Here is a 19,426-nt window from a genome sequence, read left to right on the forward strand (position 1 = left end):
GGACCTGTGGGCAGAAACAACAAAGCGCAGCAATTTTTCTCGTCAAAAGTGCCCGGGACAAGGAGAGGGGTGGCCTGGGATTGTCGGGATTGGTTAGAGTTCACTTCAGCCGGAAGCCCCTGCCGCTGCGGTCTATCAACTGATCGTAAATATGGGCTGGATGCGCCTCTCCACCGCTTCTTCCACGGGTACGGGGGTGCCCGCCACCAGTACATTTGAGAACTTGTGACACAAGGCTGGGACTCGCAGGCCAGTCGCTTCACAGTAGGGGCGCTAGGAGGTTCCCAGATTTCAGCGTGTAAAGGGAAATCGGCTAGAATGCTTGCACCCTCAGCTGTGAGGATGAACTAAAAGTTGAAAGAGGCCGTCTTGCGACCGCGGCAGGACTCGAACCTGCAATCTTCTGATCCGAAGTCAGACGCCTTATCCATTAGGCCACGCGGCCGCTAACAACCGAGGTGGCTCTGCACAACTTCAAGTGTCATAAGCCTACTGGTTAGCTGGGACCAACCCACCTGTTTCCTGGGGGGGGTTGAACCTCGGTTCCCAGCGTTCCGCAGGGAGGGCCCGCCCGGAAGTGCCCTTCTCCCCCCACGGGCGGACCGCTCCATTGGCGGCCCTCCTATTGGTCGCGTTGGGAGTCTCCCGCCTGCTTCTCCCGCGGCCGCGGGACCTAGCTGCGCTCAGACGGGAAGTTGCGGCTGCCAGCGAGGCGGACTGTTCAGCGGAGGCCGCACCCCACCTGGAGCTGCGCAGGCCGCGCGGAGGGGATCCCCGTGCCGTCAGCCTTGGTTTGAGGCAGACTGACCGAGAAGCACCGGGCAGACCGAGGTTTCCGGCGGGTTCGGCGGGGTCAGGCAGGTCGACGAGGGGTGGTGCGGCCCTCCTCTCCCGGAGGGGAGCGGGCCAGGGCAGGGCGGCGGCTAGTCCCAGGGCGCACCGCGCGCCGCCGGGGCTGCCCCGACGCCCCCTGCAGGGCGCCCTGGGCCGGGGCGTGGGTGGGGCCGGGGGACAGCGGCCTCCCAGCGGGTTCGAACCCGGGCGCCAGCATCCCAGCGCGAGGCCCGGGGCCGCGGCGCTCGCGACAATGGCAGCTACCATCTGCCGACTGCTTACAGAGGGCAGGGCTGCGCGGTGTGTGCGCCCTCTGTCACCCCAAGAGCAGTTTTCTGTGGCAGGTAGACCCTAACCCCATTCTACAGAGTAGGAAATTGGGACCTAAAGAGCTTTCCCAAGGTCACAGCTCATGAGAGCCGGAACCAGGGTTCGAGCCTGCGTGGTGCTGCTCCAGAATCTGCACTCTTAACCTCTGCTGCAGCTTCCCCAAGCTTACTAATGAAGCTCTGTGGACCTCGGTTTACTCAAGAGGGTATTGCCATTTCCCAAGGTTGTTTGAGACTTAACGGAAAACGTACCTAAAATGCCTGGCATAGTGCCTTGGATGCAGTGAATATCCAAGGAACGATGGTTATTAATACAACGTATAATGCATATGTAATAAGTAACACTTTATATCATCTATCTCCTTTAGGATTTGTGGGAGGAAGGCAGGCATGGTCAGACCCATTTCACTGACAGGAAAACAGAGACAGGACGTGTCTCTCTCCAAGTTTTTCATCCAGTAAAAGCAGCCAAACTGGAGGCGAAGGCCAGGTGTCCTGATTCCCAGCGGGGGGCTCCCTGCACCAACCATGAGCCGCCTGCTCTGGAAGAAGGTGGCCGGCGCCACCGTCGGGCCAGGGCTGGTTCCAGCAACGAGCCGCTGGGCCTCCACCTCCGTCCTCGACCCCGTCCTCAGCGACGGGCAGCTGCGGCCGCAGCAGCAGCAAGTGTCATCCTCGGAGGGCGGGCAGCTGCGGCACAACCCATTGCACATCCAGATGCTCTCGAGAGGGCTGCACGAGCAAATCTTCGGGCACGGAGGGGAGATGCCCGACGAGGCCGCGGTGCGCCGCAGCGTAGAGCACCTGCAGAAGCACGGGCTTTGGGGGCAGCCAGCCGCGCCCTTGCCAGACGTGGAGTTGCGCCTGCCGCCGCTCTACGGGGGCAGCCTGGACCAGCACTTCCGCCTCCTGGCCCAGAAGCAGAGCCTGCCTTACCTGGAGGCGGCCAACACCCTGTTGCAGGCCCAGCTGCCCCCCCAGCCCCCGAGCTGGGCCTGGGAGGAGGGCTGGACCCGGTACGGCCCCGAGGGGGAGGCCGTACCCGTGGCCATCCCCGAGGAGCGGGCCCTGGTGTTCGACGTGGAGGTCTGCTTGGCAGAGGGAACTTGCCCCACATTGGCGGTGGCCATATCCCCCTCGGCCTGGTAAGTAGGGGCCAGGGCCAGGGAACTTTAACCCGCATAGGGGACCCAGCTTAATGGTTCATGGACATTGTTACTGAGCTCCCCACAGTGTGCTAGGACTGCTGGTGTGCTTAACCCTTACTTCATGGGGCTCACTTTCTGGTGGGAAGATACCTGGGCAAATGTCAGGTGGTGATAGAGCCATGCAGAGAATCACATGGAGTTCTGTACTTGATACCTAGGGGAAATCACTTGAGATCACCATGATTTGTTGCCTGTGCCCCTTCCCCTACTAGCTTCATTAGAAGTTAGTCTGAAAAGACATTGAAAGTTATTTCTATTTGGGCATGCTGTTGGTTATTTTGGGCAGGAGAAATTTCCCTTTTGTGGGACTGTCCCAGGCAGTGTAAGACAGCCAGCATCACCAGCCTGTCCCATAAACCTCAAACAAATCTCGTCCAACATTTCCAAGTACCCCCTGTAGGTGGCATGCCCTTGGCCACCTCACCTGAGAAACATTGCTTCCTTCCCCCAGCCTCCCAAACAGGCATTTTGATCCCAAACAGGTATATCCAATCTCTCTCTTTTCTTTTTAAATAACTTTCTAGGTGCTACCCAAGTTTCTTTTTCAAACAATGATGGCCGTACTGTTTCTCCCCTTTTTTATTCTTCATTCCAGGATTAAAATACTATTTACAACCTTAATGCTTTCAGGCATGGCCAGCAAAAAAAGTTGGCAGTTTCTTTATTCCTATTGGAAGCTACATCTTTGTAAAGAAAGCTGCGAAATGTTATATATGCAGTTGAAAATGGTGAAAGCATGGCTAAATAGATAAGGTAGGCATTAATGGCTGAAAAGAGCAAAACTAGATGATTTCACATTGATTTAGTTCCAGTTTTAATAAGAGTCACAGTGCTTATTTTGTAACTTGATGGTCAAAGTGAAGGGGAATACCAGCCATCATTAGAAAAGATAAAGTAGGCTTTGGTGGCTGAAAAATAAATTAGGAAACCAGTGACAAGAAAGATTTATTTTTTGATCTGTTGGTCATTTTTGGCCAGTTAAAGTCCTTTTTTCTTTTCCCTTTCCTCTTTCTTACCTCTCCTTTCTCTTCCTGTCCTTCCCATTCTGCCCTCATACTCATTCCATTCTTGCCAGTGGTACTGGGGGCATCGCTTAGTTTGCCCAATGGCAGAAGTCATTGCTGAGGCCTGAATAAAGGCTGTGACCTTCTTCCTAGTAGTCTGACTGTGATGGGTGTATGGAGGTGCCAGATGGTGTCCCCATAGCAATCCACTTTTAACCTGGTGCTCCCTGCCACTTGGCTGTGACATTAGGTACCTAACCAGCCCATTGTTTCCAGGGGGTAGAGGAAAGCCTTGGGCAGCCCTGAGCCTCCTCAGGGCAGCTTCCTAAAGGCTGTTGGTAAGGGATTTGGTCATCAGGCTACAGGGACATCACTCAGATCCTTGGCATTTATTTGAGAGTCACATGAAGACTATAGTATTAATGACATGGATTCCAGCTCATCTTAAATTTATCTAAGGTATTGCATTTCAACTTTCCTTTTTTTTTTTTTAAATCATAAGTTGGTTAAATCGTAAGTAAGATGATTCCATGCAGCTACAGACCTGTGTCTTGACACCAATAGTAACTAAAGTCCCTTTCATCACTACAGCCTCAAATACTTGGTATTTAGTCTTTTCTTTTTAAGGACTTTGACATGGTGAATTTTGAAGGGAGAGGGTTGTAGCTTCAGTCTCTTGGTGTATTCCCACAATTTGGAGGCTGAGTTAAATTTTGTTGTATTTAAAAATGGGAACCTCTTTTTGAACTGAACTAGTTTTATGTTGTTTGAAACTATTGAGGCAAATCACCCTTCTTCCTTTCCAAAAAGGTTTGCCAAAGGCAAACCAAAGGTGCCCAACCCCAGGGCACACCTTAGCAATTGTTATGCAGTTGTACGTCCACACATGGGACCCCATCACTCTGATGCCAAGTGGGTCTTCGCCCTTTGGAGCATCTGTTGCTTCCAACAGGCCTTTCCTTGGCAGCCTTTGCCCATACGTAGCCTTTTGAATCTTGAGCAGACTGCAGTCTCTTCCTGAGTCAGTGTCAGGCCCCCACAGGCAGCACTCATCCCCTGTCTCTTCCACCCCCACCCCAGCACATGTACATACATTTTCTCATTCTGGCACTTTCCCTGGTCTCTCATGGAGGGTGGTTGCTTCTGTAAGGTGCATGATTTGCTCTTTGTCCTTCAGAATCTTTACAGCCGTCAGATGATTCATCCTATACATGTGTGCAGCATTTGTCTTTTTTATTTTTTATTTTTTTTGCCACTTTCAATTTTAAAAAAATCTTCACTTTGGGTTCTATTGTAATCAGCTATCTCCTTTACTCGCACTTTGAACACTAGCTGTTGGGGGTTGGTTACATTTATAAAACACCTCAGAGTCTCATGCAGTTTCTGAACTCGGGCCTTGCAAGCGCCTCAATGGCCCAGGCCTAGCACCTGCATGTGGCACCCCGTGTTGTAGCACTTAGCTCCATTTTCATCTGTGAAAGTTCAGCAGTAAAGAAGCTTTGTATTTCCTCCCTGCAGTGCACACACACACCCTGCCCCACCTGACCTGAGGGTGAGGCGTACCCCTGGGTCTCACTTATATCCCCAGCTGCTAGAGCAGGACCTGGCATGTGGTGGTGGATATACAGTGGGTGATGTGGAGTGGAAGTTTAATGTCTCCATGGTAAACCTGCCTACCTCTCACCTCCCTCAGGTATTCCTGGTGCAGCCGGCGGCTGGTGGAAGAGCGTTACTCTTGGACCAACCAGCTGTCGCCGGCTGACCTCATTCCCCTGGAGGTCCCTGCCAGTGCCAGCAGCTCCACTCAGCGGAATTGGCAGGAGCAGTTAGTGGTGGGGCACAATGTTTGCTTTGACAGAGCCCATATCAGGGAGCAGTACCTGATTCAGGTAAGGTTCTGATACTAGATGGCTAGGAGCCCTGATCTCAGTGGCTAGGGAAAGGATTGCTCTCCTGATCACTATCTCCATCCCTTTTGCAGCAGCTGCAGGAACTCTGTTGACCATCTCTCTTTGGTCTCTGTACCCTGGTATTCTGTCCTCAGAACAAGTCTGGTTCAGAACCTGAGTGTCGCAGAGTAATAATGACCCTAATCTCTGTGGGGTTTCATAACTTAGCATGGGCCTTTGGAAGCTCTGAACCACAGCCTGGACTCATTCTGCCTTAGCCACTAATGAGCAGTATGAGCACCTTAATATCTCTAAGCCTTAGTTTTCCTTTTTTGTATAAAGAAAGCTAATAGGTGTGGTGGTGCACATCTGCACTCCCAGCAACTTGGGAGCCTGAGGCAGGAGGATCACAAGTTCTGGGCCAGTCTGGGCAACTTAGTGAGACCCTGTTTCAAAATCAAAAGGCCTAGGGGTGTGGTTCAGTGCTAGAGCGTGCGCGTGCGTGCACACAGACAAAGAAAGATGAGAGTGCACTAATAGAAGAAGCTATTCTCAAATTAGGAGAATTTGAACATGCATACATGTCAAACATTCAGAACTATGTATGGCATGTGGTGATGACAGTTCTTAATTTTATGAAAATTGTTGTTTCATTGTGCCTTCACAGCAGCCCTAGGAGAAGGAGAAAGGCAGGGCAGAGGAGAGTTCTGTTATCTTAGAACTAAGGGTGCTGAGGCTCAGTCTGCCTTGTTGAGCATCTGTGCTCAGGGCCACAAAGCTTGTGAGGGGCTAGGACTAGGGTCACACTGGTAGCTCTGAAGGTCTTGTTTTGACCAGTCTGTATCCAAGTTGCTCAGAGCATTTGCTGGAAGCCAGGAAATACTTGCATGTTGGGATTGGGCCAGGCCTGATGCTTCAAGGATGGCTAGGAGTTGGGAGGCAGGTCCCACACAGGTTGGGGACAAGCATAAAGTTTTTGTGTGTCACAATGGAGACTGTTCTGCAAGGGGAGACTGAAGAACTGATATGGGACTGGGGTCAACACCACTGAAGCAGTGGCTGGCTGGCCCCTGCACTGCAGCCTATCCCCACCCCCCCAGGGCTCCCGAATGCGCTTCCTGGATACCATGAGCATGCACATGGCCATCTCAGGGCTAAGCAGCTTCCAGCGCAGTCTGTGGGTGGCAGCCAGACAGGGCAAGCACAAGGCCCGACACCCCACACAGCGAGGCCAGAAGTCCCAGAGCAAAGCCAATGGCCCGGTGGTGAGAACATGTTTTGGGTGGGCAGGCCGCTTGGGATCCCCTCACTAATCAGCCCACTTATTTGACCTGAGGCCAGGCTGATCTGCCATGTCACTTGCTCTGGTCCTCCAGATCTCATCCTGGGACTGGATGGACATTAGCAGCATCAACAACCTGGCAGATGTGCACCACCTCTATGTGGGGGGACCTCCCTTAGAGAAGGAGCCTCGAGAACTGTTTGTCAAGGGCAGCATGCAGGACATTCGTGTGAACTTCCAGGTATGGTATTGGTGAGGGGCTCAGGGGAGTTGGGCTGTGGCAGATCTGCAGCTGAACTTGGGGAGGTGCAGCTGCCAGGCCTTGACCCTGAGACCTGGCAGTGGTAGTGGGTGGCTGCCCACCCAGTGCCTTCCTGTCACCTTGTGCCAGGACCTGATGCAGTACTGTGCCCGGGACGTGTGGGCTACCTATGAGGTTTTTCAGCAGCAGCTGCCACTCTTCTTGGAAAGGTGAGGGGAGCCTGTGTGGAATCCATGGGGTTGGTGGGTCCCAGGACCCAGGCCTACTGTCATCAAGTGGCACTGGTTCTTTCTCAGGCTGGGTACTTGGCCTTTCCAGATTGAAAGAATGGAACCCCTCTGTCCAGTGGTGTCCATGTGGACCCTGGACTCTCATGTTTTACATAGGCCCAAGGGGTTATACTCATATCTCATGCATGTGGTTCTTATTTATTAGGCACCTTCTCTGTACCCAAAGAAGCTGTGGGTTTCACATCTGTCCTGCTTATGTTTATTAATCATTTAGTCTTAGAAAGTGTTCAGTTATAAGCGTCAGCAGACCTCCTTCAAAGCTTGACTATCAATATCTTCCTTATTAACCTTGAGCAAGTTACTTGGTTTCTCTGAGCCTCAGTACCCTGAAGACACTGACATACTTCACTCTCCATTTGTGAGGTGCATATGTGATCATGGGTATAGGGAGGGTTATTAGACTAACGCCACTCAAGTGGCAGCCATTTTTTCTTTTCTGATCTGTTGTTCCCACATTACCCCTGAGAATGGAATATTCCCGTGTCGCAGGTGAAAGAACTGAGACTCAGAGAGATAACGTGACTGATGTAGGGCTAGGCATAGTAGAGTTAGGGTTTAAGCTCCTGTGTGACTTTAGAACTGTGCCATGGGGCTGGTTGGGTTGAACTTGCCAAACTGGCTTAGGGTTTTGGGCCAAAGTCTTGCCTCCTGTGGTCATTTACAACAGCTCTGGTATTTGTCCCCAAGGTGTCCCCATCCCGTGACTCTGGCTGGCATGCTGGAGATGGGTGTCTCCTACCTGCCTGTCAACCAGAACTGGGAGCGTTATCTCACAGAAGCGCAGAACACCTATGAGGAGCTTCAGCGGGAGATGAAGAAGTCACTGATGGACCTGGCCAATGATGCCTGCCAGCTGCTCTCAGGAGATAGGTAACTAGGCCTCTGGTAGGCAGGGAACAGGCAGGCTGGAGGCCTGGCCTTTGGCTCAGCCTTAACCCTGCTCTGATGGACTGGCTCTGCAGGTACAAAGAAGATCCCTGGCTCTGGGACTTGGAGTGGGACCTGCAAGAGTTCAAGCAGAAGAAGGCAAAGAAGGTGAAGAAAGAGTCAGCTGCAGCCAGCAAGTTGCCCAACAAGGAGGCTGGGGATCCCATGGATCAGGAAGGTGGGGAGCATGAATGGGAGATGGGAAGGGTGATCCCCAGGATGGTCTTAGGATTCAGGGTACCATTGGAAATGTTACCCCAGCTTTCTGGAGATGACAGAAGTGGATAGGTGTTCCTGAGTCCCTCTGGTCCTGACTGTCCTCCCCTACCCTGCACAGACCTGGGGCCACCAAGTGAGGAGGAAGAGGTTCAACGAGATGTCATGGCCCATGCCTGCTTGCAGCGGCTGAAGGACACCACAGAGGTGCTATTGCCCAAGCGGCTCCAGCACCTTCCTGGACACCCTGGGTGAGCTCTGTTTCCTCTAATATATCCAGAGGCTGCCCTTGTGCCATCCTCAGGTCATCTTCTCTGGGCTTCAGTATGGAAGTGGCATACATATTTGCTGCCATTAATTACTCCATCTATCAGTCCTGCTTGCATGTGTTTATTCTGATGCCAGGAGCTTCCTAGACTCACACAGTACAGTGTGCTGAGTACCTACTGTGTGCTGCCTGCAGCAACTACTAGGGCACAAGTCCTCCCAGTAGCTCCTTCTCCCTAGGAGGAGCAAGTCACAGGCCAACCAGCACAACTGACATGGAGATCTGTAGTGAGACAGTAAGCAGTGGTGTGGCAGTTCTGACTGGGGAAACTGGGGAAGGCTTCTTTGATGAGGTGACCTTTCATGGTGGGAGAGATGAAAAAAGGCAGCCAGGTGAATAGCAGGGCACTGACTTTGTTCTTATACAACCTGAAAGAGTGCTCTGGACACCTTGTTAGCCTCTCCCTGGTGAAGAACCTCTGTAAGAGATGGAGCTCAGAAGGATCTGCTGATGTGTTTCTGGGCAGCAAGGTGGGAGAGCAGATCTGCTCCCTTTGCTTACAGGATGCAATAGGCTTGGGAGGGAGCCTAGGTCTGGGTCAGGGTATGCTTGTTGATCCTGAGTCCTAATTATTTCAGTGAAATTGACATAGGATCTTTTCTTTTGGATATATTTGAATTATTCTAAGAGATTCCATAGGACTCCTGACCAAAGCATCCGAAAGGAAGGGATAGTGACTTATAGGCCTGGGTCACCAGAAAGTTCTAGGGCCTTGGAAGGTGGATGGAGAAGTGGGGCAGTGGGGTTGCAGATTTACTTTCCTCCCCACATCTTCCCTGACCACTCTGACACTGCTTTTTTTCTGGTGGGGAGTAGGTGGTACCGGAAGCTCTGCCCCCGACTAGATGACCCTGCATGGACCCCAGGCCCTAGCCTCCTCAGTCTACAGATGCGTGTCACACCTAAACTCATGGCACTGACCTGGGATGGCTTCCCTCTGCACTACTCAGAACGTCATGGCTGGGGCTACCTGGTGCCTGGGCGGCGGGACAACCTGGCTAAGGTGCCAGTGGACACCACTCTGGAGTCACCTGGGGTGGCCTGCCCCTATAGGTGAGGCTCATGCCTGGGCTCCAGGGAGGAAGGGGCTGGAGAAACCAAAACGTACTCAGGCCAGTAGGAAGAACTGGGGTCCAGGAGTCTGAGTTCTAGACTCATGACTTCATGCCCCTCTGGTGCCAGAGCCCTGGTGGGGGCATTGAGGTTTCAGAGTTGGAGAATAAACTCTGTTCCTGGTCCCAGCAGTGCAGCTGCCTTCACAGGAACATGCAGTGGGAGGGCTCTTGGAAGGTACAGGGAAAAGGGGGCTTGCTTTTTCTTTTTTTCTTATATAATTGAGTGCTAATTATGTGGAATGCACTGTGTTAATGAACCTTTTGCAGTGCTTACCTCATTTGTGTCCCAAGTAACCTCATGAGATAGGATGGTGGCCCCATTTAATTTATATTTTTGTGCGATGTTTTTGGGGCTTAAACCCAGAGCTTTGTGCTTTACCACTGCGTTATATCCCTAGCCTGGTGTTCCTATTTTATAATCAATCAAGGCCTAGGAAGTTAGTTAACTTTTTTTTTTTTTTTGCAGTACTGGGAATTGAACCCAGGGCCTTGTGCATGCAAGACAGGCACTCTACCAACTGAGCTATATCCCCAGTCCTAGTTAACCTTTCTGAGGTCACAAACACTGAACTTTTGACAAGCAGGGTTGTTGGAAAGCCGTGGCACTTGAAGAGGCCCAGAATTACTTAATTAGCCAGGACAGTCTGAGTTACTCTTGGGGTTTTTGTATCAGAGTGGCTAAGATGAGCCTTGCTCCTTTGAGCCCATCCATGCATGAGCAACAGGACCAACCTGAGGTGGGGCTTTGAGTCTTGACTTCCCACTTCTCTGCTTTCAGCTCTTCAAGCAACTCTGGTATAGATTTGAGTCACCAGGCCTGGAACCTCAGCCTGCCACCAGTACCATATTTGTCATTCTCAGTCTAAAAACCATGAAGTGCTATCTACTTCTGTGTTAAGACTGAGCATAGGGGATTGTGGGAGGCCCCCAGTATCCATTAATCAGGCTGCTGCTGTTCTCTGCCTAGAGCCATCGAGTCCCTATACAGGAAGCACTGTCTTGAACAGGGGAAGCAGCAGATGGAACCCCAGGAGGCAGGCCTGGCTGAGGAGTTCCTGCTTTCTGATAATAGTACCATGTGGCAGACGGTGAGGGAAGGCTCTGCACCTAAGCCTAGGGGGTGGGGAAGGGCGTCTCTAATCATTGCAGGGAACGGTCTGCCTTTTGGGTGGGGGGCTGGCACTGGGCTGTCTGAGTGCCCTGAAGGGTGGGGCTGGTGGATCCAGGCCCATTAAGCACCCTGACTTTCTGCCTTGGTCTTTGGGCCATCCAGGTAGAAGAACTGAGCCACTTAGACATGGAGGCTGAGGCCAAGATGGAGAACTTATTTGCTGCAGTGCCAGGTCAACCCCAAGCTCTGGTGAGCAGGGCTCCCACTTAGGGGTTTTCTGGGTGGGTATTGGGTGGCAAGGGCTTTCTGTTGCCCACATAGGTCTTCCCCACCAGTGTTCCCTAGGTTTTGGGGGGTTTTGGAGAGACTCCCTGGTGCCCCTGTGGCCCCATACATGTTGGGAGGTCAAGGAAGAAACCTGAGACCTCATGGCCTTCCTGTCACTTCCCAGCTTACCTGCTCATAGTTTTAGGCCCTCACTGAATGCAGGTTCTGGAACAGGGCCTGATCTAGGTGTGTGGCTCCCACAGACTACTGCTTGTGGCCCCAAGACCAGCCAGCCCAATTATCATCATGGTAATGGACCTTATAATGATGTGGATATCCCTGGATGCTGGTTTTTCAAGCTGCCTCACAAGGTGTGTATCCTGCTTCATGTTTATCCCATGGTGTCCTGTTCTTGGTCTGCAGTAGGCCTCCAGAGTGACTTAGACCAGTAGACTATCCTTTTTGAGAGAGTGATGGTAGTCATGGGGTAGTGTATGATTTGGGGCAAATGTCATCATCTCTCTGAACTTACATTTTTCTTCTGAAGATTGGATGGTGAGGGGTTTTGATGGAGTTAAATGACAGGGCATATCAAGTGTCTGGTGGTTTTATTGACTAATTGCTATTGTTGAAAGGAGCCAGGTTTGCTTGTTTTTGTATGTTAGTATCTGCCTGTGTGTGTGTGTGTGTGTGTGTGTGAGAGAGAGAGAGAGAGAGAGAGAGACAGAGACAGAGACAGTAAGAGAAATGAAGGTGGACAAATGCAATCAGAATTGCCCTGGAGGGCTTGAGGTTCTGCTGGGAGAAGCCCAGGGGCTGCCCATCTGGGGTCTGCCACATCCTCCAGCCCTTGCTTCTTTTCCTCTCTAGGATGGTAATAGCTATAATGTGGGCAGCCCCTTTGCCAAGGACTTCCTGCCCAAAATGGAGGATGGCACCCTGCAGGCTGGCCCAGGAGGTGCCAGTGGTCCCCGTGCCCTGGAAATCAACAAAATGATTTCTTTCTGGAGAAATGCCCATAAGCGTATCAGGTGGGTCACTGTGGGCAGAGAGACCCATCTGAAGTCCTAGGACTCATTTCCTCCTCTTCCTGTCCTGACAGCTTGGGCTGCCACAGAGACCTGGCTACATGTCCTGGTACCACGGACCTTGAACAGGTCTTTTACCCTTTCCAGATTGTTTCCCTGTTTATGTAAAGAGAATGGACCTTGATGGCCCATCCCAGTTCTAACTGAACTACTTGGTTTAACTGCTGGAGCAGACTGAGGACCCCAGAGGGTTAGCTGTTAGAGACTGGCATATGAATTCATCTTGAAGGCCCCTTCCAAGGTTGTGGCTACAAGCATACTCTTATGAGCAGAACTGTAATGGGTTGGTGCAGTTTATTCTAGGTGTAGGGTGAGGCAGTGGTGGCAGGGGTGCCTCATGGATACCCTGGGAGAGGAGCAGAAGCTACTTTGGAGACCTGATCAGGTCCCAGATGGTTAATTCTTCTGGTTGGTGTTTTGTAGGACTGCAGGCTTTTGTCCTACTTAGGGTAGGCCATGAGTCAAGTTAGTAGAAAGAGGGTTGAGGCCAGGCAAAGAGGAGTGTCAGCAGCCCAGAAGCTGAGTGTGGACCATGGTGGGATGGTGGATTCAGCTCCCTAGGGCTATGCCTGAGCCTGTCTGTCTTCACAGCTCCCAGATGGTGGTATGGCTTCCTAGGTCAGCTCTGCCCCGTGCTGTGACCAGGTATGGCCTGCTGGGTGGGCGTGAGAATAGAACTGCATGGAACATAATGTAGGGCCAAAGCAAGCTGTTGATACTCATTGTTCCTCTCTCCCATCCCAGGCACCCTGACTATGATGAGGAAGGCTGCTATGGGGCTATCCTCCCCCAGGTGGTGACTGCTGGCACCATCACCCGCAGGGCTGTGGAGCCCACATGGCTTACTGCTAGCAATGCCCGGGTATGTGTCCTTTGCATCTTTAGGCGTTCTTCCACTCCTAAGCTTCTAGAAACGAGGAGCTCAGAGGGCCTTTGGGGTTTAGCAAGGAGCATGAAAAGGAATCTGATCTGAGCCAGGCAGGCTATAATTCACATCTGGCTTTATAACTCTCGTCCATTTCCTCAGCAACCCGTTCTGGGTGCCTGCTCATGGCCAGACAATGCCAGGCATAATAGCCACAATTGTTTAGATGAGGCCGTGTAGATGAGAGGCCAGGCATGGAGTAGGGGTTCCTTATTTGCCCCATTGCTGAGGGGTGACCCTCCCTGGAACTGGAATTTAGAGCACTACTGTCACATTCTCTAAAACTATTCCCTCTCGAAAGGCCTCAGCATATTCCCAGTTAACTGGCTTCAGGAACAGGAATAGGAGTTATCACTTGAGTTATCTAGGTGGGCCTGACCTCACTCTTTCTGCAGTGTGACCGGGTAGGCAGTGAGTTGAAAGCCATGGTGCAGGCCCCACCTGGCTATGTCTTTGTGGGTGCTGATGTGGATTCACAGGAACTGTGGATTGCAGCTGTTCTTGGAGATGCCCACTTTGCTGGCATGCATGGTGAGTGGGACTTCAGCAGGGGCAAGGCAGCCCAAGCCCTCAGCTGGGCCAACTGTTTCTGAGCTTCCTTTTTCACTCCTGCTTTATCCTTTAGGCTGCACGGCTTTTGGGTGGATGACACTGCAGGGCAGGAAGAGTAGGGGCACTGACCTACACAGTAAGACAGCTGTCACAGTGGGCATCAGCCGTGAGCATGCTAAAGTCTTCAACTATGGCCGCATCTACGGGGCTGGACAGCCCTTTGCTGAACGCCTACTGATGCAGTTCAACCACCGGCTTACAAGGCAGGAGGCAGCTGAGAAAGCCCACCAGATGTATGCTGTCACCAAGGGCCTTCGACGGTGAGGGTCCTTCTACTCACTTTAATGCCCAGTATCTCAGGCCTGCTTTACTGCTGCCATCTTTGTGTCTCCCTCCAAAGCTTTGTGTGGTTGTGATTGGTATTGTGATGTTTGCTTGTGTTAGTTTTTTCTTAGAGAGGTAAAGCTGTACTTAGGTATGTTGTCACTGAGTGGTAGCACCTCTACAGCTCTGGTTACACAGCATAAACAGCATAGAGGTCTTAAACTCAAGTGCCTGAGGAATAAGAGTCAGTGTGAGACAGGAATTGCCAGGAGAGCACTGTGGATAACTGCAAAGAGTGGTAGACTGGTTCTGACATAGAAGCTTGACCAGGCTACCAGTTTATTAGTCAAACTCTTCTTTTGCTGGTTCTTTTTTTTTTTTTTTTTTTTTTTTGCGGTGCTGGGGATTGAACCCAGGGCCTTGTGCTTATGAGGTAAGCACTTTACCAACTGAGCTATCTCCCCAGCCCACTTTTGCTGGTTCTAAATACTTATACTGCACTTAGAGCCCTCGTAGGCTCCTTGGAGGGTTTCTTGAGGGAGGAGAGGTAAATTTACAGCTTCGTTCAATATAATGCATATGCATCCACATTTAATTAGCTCACTCATTGTGGAAACTCGCCTGTTCACGAAAGACCAAAAGTTGAGGAAGTGGCAGATGGTGTAGTGGTGACTCATCAGTGCAGGGAAGGGGAGCCTAATGTCATCCTAGCATAAATGGTTGTGCCTCATAGTTGCAAGAGCTGGCTTAGGCTCATACCTCAGTGTGGGCCTGGAGAAACACAAAGGGCAGAGATGAGAAAGGGTGTTTGGCTTGGTTGTAGAGATTTTGAAGACATCACAGAGGAGTTGGAACCACAAGCTCAGATGGTGGGGAAGCTCTGGTGCTCCACTAAAGCAGCTGACATGGCTCTGGAGCATTCAGGGGACAAGCCTGGTGGTGTGTAGGTTGAAATGAAGTCTGGGGATTAGGGAGCCTCACTGTTCTCTGCTTCTCCAGATGCCTTCTCCTTTTGAAGGAGTAACCTGTTTTTACCCCAGTCCCCAAGTCTGGAGTGATGGCCCTTGCTGCTCCCAGACACACACAGTGTCACTGCCCATCATTGACAGTTCAGCATCTCAGGTGTTAGGACAATAAGAACAGTGATAGTTCTTGCATTGAAGCCTGTCCTTTATTGGGCCACCATGGCATAGCCCAGGCTTTGGGGCCACAAATGCCCAAATTCCTGTCTGGGTAGCACCTCTTCCTTGCTGCATGCAAGTCACTTAGCCATCTCTGAACTTTTGTTTCCTTCTCTGAAGTTAAAACCCTGTAGGAGAGGTATAACCCCAGGGCTCTTCTGGCAACTGAGTGAAGTGGGTATGGCAGAGGTACTCCTACAGGAATCATGGTTGTGACACTACCTCCAGGTATCGGCTTTCTGATGAGGGTGAGTGGCTGGTGAGACAGTTGAACCTCCCTGTGGAGAGGATGGAGGATGGCTGGATTTCCCTACAAGACCTGCGCAAGATCCAGAGAGCAGCTTCAAGGAAGTGAGAACTGTTTGGGATGGAGGGATGGGTGTGAGTTAGCTCCACAAGAGCTGGGTGCTTTGATTTTCAGCTTTGAGGTGCTGAAAGACAAAGCCTGTCCTATTTCTGCCTCTCCTTCACCCAGGTCATGCTGGAAGAAGTGGGAAGTGGTTGCTGAGCGAGCATGGATGGGCGGTACAGAGTCAGAAATGTTCAACAAGCTGGAGAGCATAGCCACATCAGACACACCGCGTACCCCAGTGCTGGGCTGCCGCATCAGCCGAGCCCTGGAGCCCTCGGCTGTCCAGGGGGAGGTATCTTGCCAACCTTTGAAGTATGGAGGGGACACAGGGCTCCCTGTGGGCTGCACCAATCTGGCAAATAGGGCGAGTAGAGCTTCTGCTGGTGCTCTTCGGTCCCCACCCCAGAGCTAACTGGTATATGGTAGAGCTCCTCTCATCTGTGCCCACCTGTCCTCCCTAGTTTATGACCAGCCGTGTCAACTGGGTGGTGCAAAGCTCTGCTGTGGATTATTTACACCTCATGCTCGTGGCCATGAAGTGGCTGTTTGAAGAGTTTGCCATTGATGGACGCTTTTGCATCAGTATCCATGATGAGGTTCGCTACCTGGTGCGGGAAGAGGACCGCTACCGTGCTGCCCTGGCCCTACAGATCACAAACCTCCTGACCAGGTATGTGGGGGCCCATGGCCTCTGGCCCAGCCATGTGTTCCTTGCTGTGTGGGGCTTTGGGTGAGAGCCCCTTGGGTCCAAATTAGCAGTTCTTAGTTTCATCAGACCAGAAATGAATGTCTTAGCTTTTAACTCTAATTTAAAAATGTATGAAAGTCCTAAAAATATTGGCCTCAACTTTTTAAAAAGATTTGTTGGATTTCAAAATGTCATATACCAAGGCTAGATCACTAAGCTGGTGTTGAGGTCAGGGGAATTGTTCTGAAGAATAGTTCTCAAACTGTTTCCCTAGGAATATATGTTTCTGTTTTGAAAATCAAATGACACAAGACTTTGCTCAATTTCTAGAGAAGTGAAATGTTTTTCTTTCACCCAGAAGTTGGGGGTGGTGGTGCACACCTATAATCCTAGCAACTCAAGAGGCTGAGGCTGGAGGATCACCAAGTTTGAGGCCAGCCAAGGCAACTTTAGTGTGAGGCCCTGTCTCAAAAATAGCAAGGACTGGGGAGTGTAGCTCATTGGTAGAACACACCTGGGTTCAGTCCTCATTACTGAACAAAACTTTTGCCCATAAATGTTTTTCTTAAGTGCCACAAGTTTGTTTTTCTGACTACTAACAAAACACTGCTAATGGGGAAACTCAAACGTGAGTGAAGAAAAACTTTATACTGAATTATATTTTCTTGTAGTAAAATTCCTAGTTCATGCAGGTGACTAAAATGGAATTACCATTCCATGTTGATCTGCCACCCAGAAGCAGTTTGGGAACCATGATCTGTCCTGATTACTGGGTAAATAACAAATGTTCACAATGATAACACTGTCACCACTGCCCTCTTAATTATCCCCTATGGGTTTTTCCTAACAAAGTCCTCATTTACTGCTCAAACTCTGGCCCAATAATTGAAAATTTTATATCAATAAAGTGTAACAAACTGGAAAATGTGTGTTGTCCATAATTGCATCTCAGTCTCTCAGCAGGAGGCGTAGGCTGTTTGGAGCAGTGCTGCCCTCCAGCTCCCTGGCTTGGCTTGGTTGGGACTGGGGAATTGGTGCAGGGAAGGCCCTACTTGAAGGGGTATGTGGTGGTTTCTCCTGGTTTCAAAGCAGGGGCGTGACTGTGAGGGGAGATTGGGTTTCTTTCAGGTGCATGTTTGCCTACAAGCTGGGTCTGAATGATTTGCCCCAGTCAGTCGCCTTTTTCAGTGCAGTCGATATTGACCAGTGCCTCAGGAAAGAAGTGACCATGGATTGTAAAACCCCTTCCAACCCAACTGGGATGGAAAGGAGATACGGGATTCCCCAGGGTGAGCTCAACACATTTGTTCCTCATATACATACAACAGTGTAAGGTGGTCCAGGAAGTAGAAAATGATGGTTCGTCAACAGGCAGCTTGAGGCCCCAGAGAAGAAATCTACTCATGCAATATTCGAGGCTATTTCAGTTTATAAGGTGCCCTAGGTCCCAAATGAATGTGATGTTCAAATCAGAGCTGTTTCTAGAAAGCAATTCACAGTAAATTAAGACACCAGAGCTTCTATTTTATACCTGTCCCCTCACCTTCAACCAGACCGTAAAGTTTAAAGTAGATTTATTGTTTAAAGTCCAAAGTGCCTTTTTAGGTGAAAAAAACCCTGTGCAACAAACACCAAGTAAATCAGAAAGCTTACTTTCTATTTGACCTTAAATTAGGTCCTTTTCTTATTTCTGAGCTCTCAGTGACAATTCTTAAGGAGGCATCCTAACCAGTTTGCACTGTCTTTCAGGTGAAGCACTGGATATTTACCAGATAATTGAACTCACCAAAGGCTCCTTGGAAAAACGAAGCCAGCCTGGACCGTAGCTCTGCCTGGAGGCACTGTATTTGCTCCTGTGGAGCTTCATGGGGCAGTGCGGGCTCCCAAACTCAGGCTTTCAGCTGTGCTTTTAGCAAAAAGGGCTTGCCTAAAGCCAGCCATTTTTCGGTAGCAGGACCTGCCAAGAAGACTCCTTCTAACTGAAGGTGCAGTTGATGCCAACATGGGTGTGGGCTGTAGGACAAGGGGCACTGTTATATGTTGGGCAAAAAGAAAGCAGAAGCCCCCAAGTTCACATTAACTCAGGCATTTCATTTTTTTCTTTTCTTGGCTGGTTCTTCGTTCTGTCCCCCGTGCTCTAATGGAGTGCCCTAGAAGGGGGGAGAGAATGCGCTATCATGAGAAACCTGCCCTAAGGCAGTGGAAATAAAAGAAACAAAAACCCTTTATCTTCTTGCATCAAAGACAATATCAGTCATGTCTACCCCCCCCCCCCCCCCCCCGGCAACACCCTCTTTCCACCCATGGGAAAAAAGGGAGGGGGGCATTCCAAAGTAGACTAATGAGTGCTAAGTCCTTCCCTTAGGACATCTGTAATATTGAGAGTTATGGGATAAGATGTTAGCCTCAGGCATAAAAATGCTATGCAACCTTCGTGAGTTCAAATGCCAAGAAGGTTAAAGGGAATATGGGTGGGACCAAGGACCTTAGGACCTCCAGTGTGGTACTCTGAAATGCAGGTTCAAAATTTTTGAGAAGCCAGAAATCCCGATGAAATGCAAGTGGGTCCCTGATTTGCTGCTTCTACCTTAAACCTAAGATGATGAAAGGTTTTGGTAAAGATATGTTGGGCCCTGCTTCAAAGATGCTGCAGGGATGGGGTGGTGGTACTGTTAACCAGTAAAACTAAAGAGAGGAACAAGCAGGTGTGAATAGAAGGAAGCATCACCCAATCTAAATAGTAGCCCTACTCTGAAGGCATGTGTAAGAGGAAGAAAACTGGTTTCTAAGCCAGACTGCTGTTAGCTGATTGTGGTCCATTGGTTCAAAAGGAGCAGGGAGAGGACCTATGAGAGACTGATATCACCATCCCCTTCCTGGAAATGTCTACCAAAAAGGTTATTCAAGTGTGAACTGGATGTTTGGTACACTCCTGTAATCCATCCCAGTGACTGAGGTGACTAAGGCAGGAGGATCACAAGTTTCAGGCCAGCCTGGGCAGTACAGCAAGACCCTGTCTCAAAAAAACAATGGCTGAAATGTAGCTCATTGGGAAAACTCCCTTGGGTTCAGTCCTCAGTATTGAAAGAAAAAAAGTTAGGCAATCTGGTCAACTTAACAGGATTTTGTTGCTTCTAGCCCCTCTCTTGAGATTCCTGAGCTTTCACCTTTGCCTGACCACTTCTTAGCCTTTTCTCAGTCTTCTGCTTGCTGCTCTCCCAATAATATGTGGCTGTCCCCAGACAGGCTACTGC

The 19,426-nt window shown here is 50.4% G+C and overlaps 2 protein-coding genes and 1 non-coding gene across 9 annotated transcripts in view; 1 reads left to right on the forward strand and 2 right to left on the reverse strand.

Moving 5' to 3' along the window:
* Positions 1-372: 372 nt before the first annotated feature.
* Trnar-ucg (transfer RNA arginine (anticodon UCG)) lies at positions 373-445 on the reverse strand. The gene has a single exon. It is a non-coding gene; the product is annotated as a tRNA-Arg (tRNA).
* A 234-nt stretch (positions 446-679) lies between these two features.
* Polg (DNA polymerase gamma, catalytic subunit) lies at positions 680-18,400 on the forward strand. Of its 4 annotated transcripts, none has more exons than XR_007106971.1 (24): positions 680-831; positions 1,532-2,308; positions 5,069-5,264; positions 6,365-6,529; positions 6,641-6,787; positions 6,938-7,017; positions 7,786-7,968; positions 8,061-8,203; positions 8,363-8,492; positions 9,386-9,622; positions 10,652-10,772; positions 10,958-11,044; positions 11,326-11,433; positions 11,933-12,093; positions 12,742-12,795; positions 12,895-13,012; positions 13,471-13,606; positions 13,701-13,947; positions 15,361-15,483; positions 15,608-15,776; positions 15,946-16,154; positions 17,133-17,232; positions 17,361-17,461; positions 17,922-18,060. XR_007106971.1 is itself a non-coding variant. In XM_047538676.1 (24 exons), exons 2-24 carry the CDS (start codon positions 1,692-1,694, stop codon positions 17,996-17,998), a joined length of 3,717 nt encoding a protein of 1,238 aa, XP_047394632.1. In that variant the 5' UTR covers positions 680-831; positions 1,532-1,691; the 3' UTR covers positions 17,999-18,400. The 4 variants fall into 4 exon arrangements, 3 of the variants coding, with proteins under 3 accessions (XP_047394632.1, XP_047394633.1, XP_047394634.1); XM_047538676.1 differs by having other exon boundaries at positions 17,125-17,232; positions 17,922-18,400; XM_047538677.1 differs by lacking the exon at positions 17,133-17,232 and having other exon boundaries at positions 17,301-17,461; positions 17,922-18,400.
* Fanci (FA complementation group I) overlaps positions 17,712-19,426 on the reverse strand; it is a 74,403-nt gene continuing 72,688 nt past the window's right edge. For all 4 annotated transcript variants that reach the window (XM_047538672.1, XM_047538675.1, XM_047538673.1 and 1 more), the window contains one exon: positions 17,712-18,322. In XM_047538672.1, the coding sequence (XP_047394628.1) occupies positions 18,263-18,322 (60 nt within the window). In that variant the 3' untranslated portion in view covers positions 17,712-18,262. The remainder of the gene's footprint in view (positions 18,323-19,426) is intronic.

Source organism: Sciurus carolinensis, chromosome 2, assembly GCF_902686445.1.
Source record: "Sciurus carolinensis chromosome 2, mSciCar1.2, whole genome shotgun sequence".
Taxonomy (NCBI): Eukaryota; Metazoa; Chordata; class Mammalia; order Rodentia; family Sciuridae; genus Sciurus; species Sciurus carolinensis.

Bases quoted from the DNA above. Each gene is read 5' to 3' on its own strand.
- Polg (XM_047538676.1), top strand. From the start codon at position 1,692: ATGAGCCGCCTGCTCTGGAAGAAGGTGGCCGGCGCCACCGTCGGGCCA. The intron at 8,204-8,362 runs GTGGGGAGCATG...TACCCTGCACAG, and splicing joins GGATCCCATGGATCAGGAAG to ACCTGGGGCCACCAAGTGAG. The intron at 17,462-17,921 runs GTGAGCTCAACA...ACTGTCTTTCAG, and splicing joins GAGATACGGGATTCCCCAGG to GTGAAGCACTGGATATTTAC.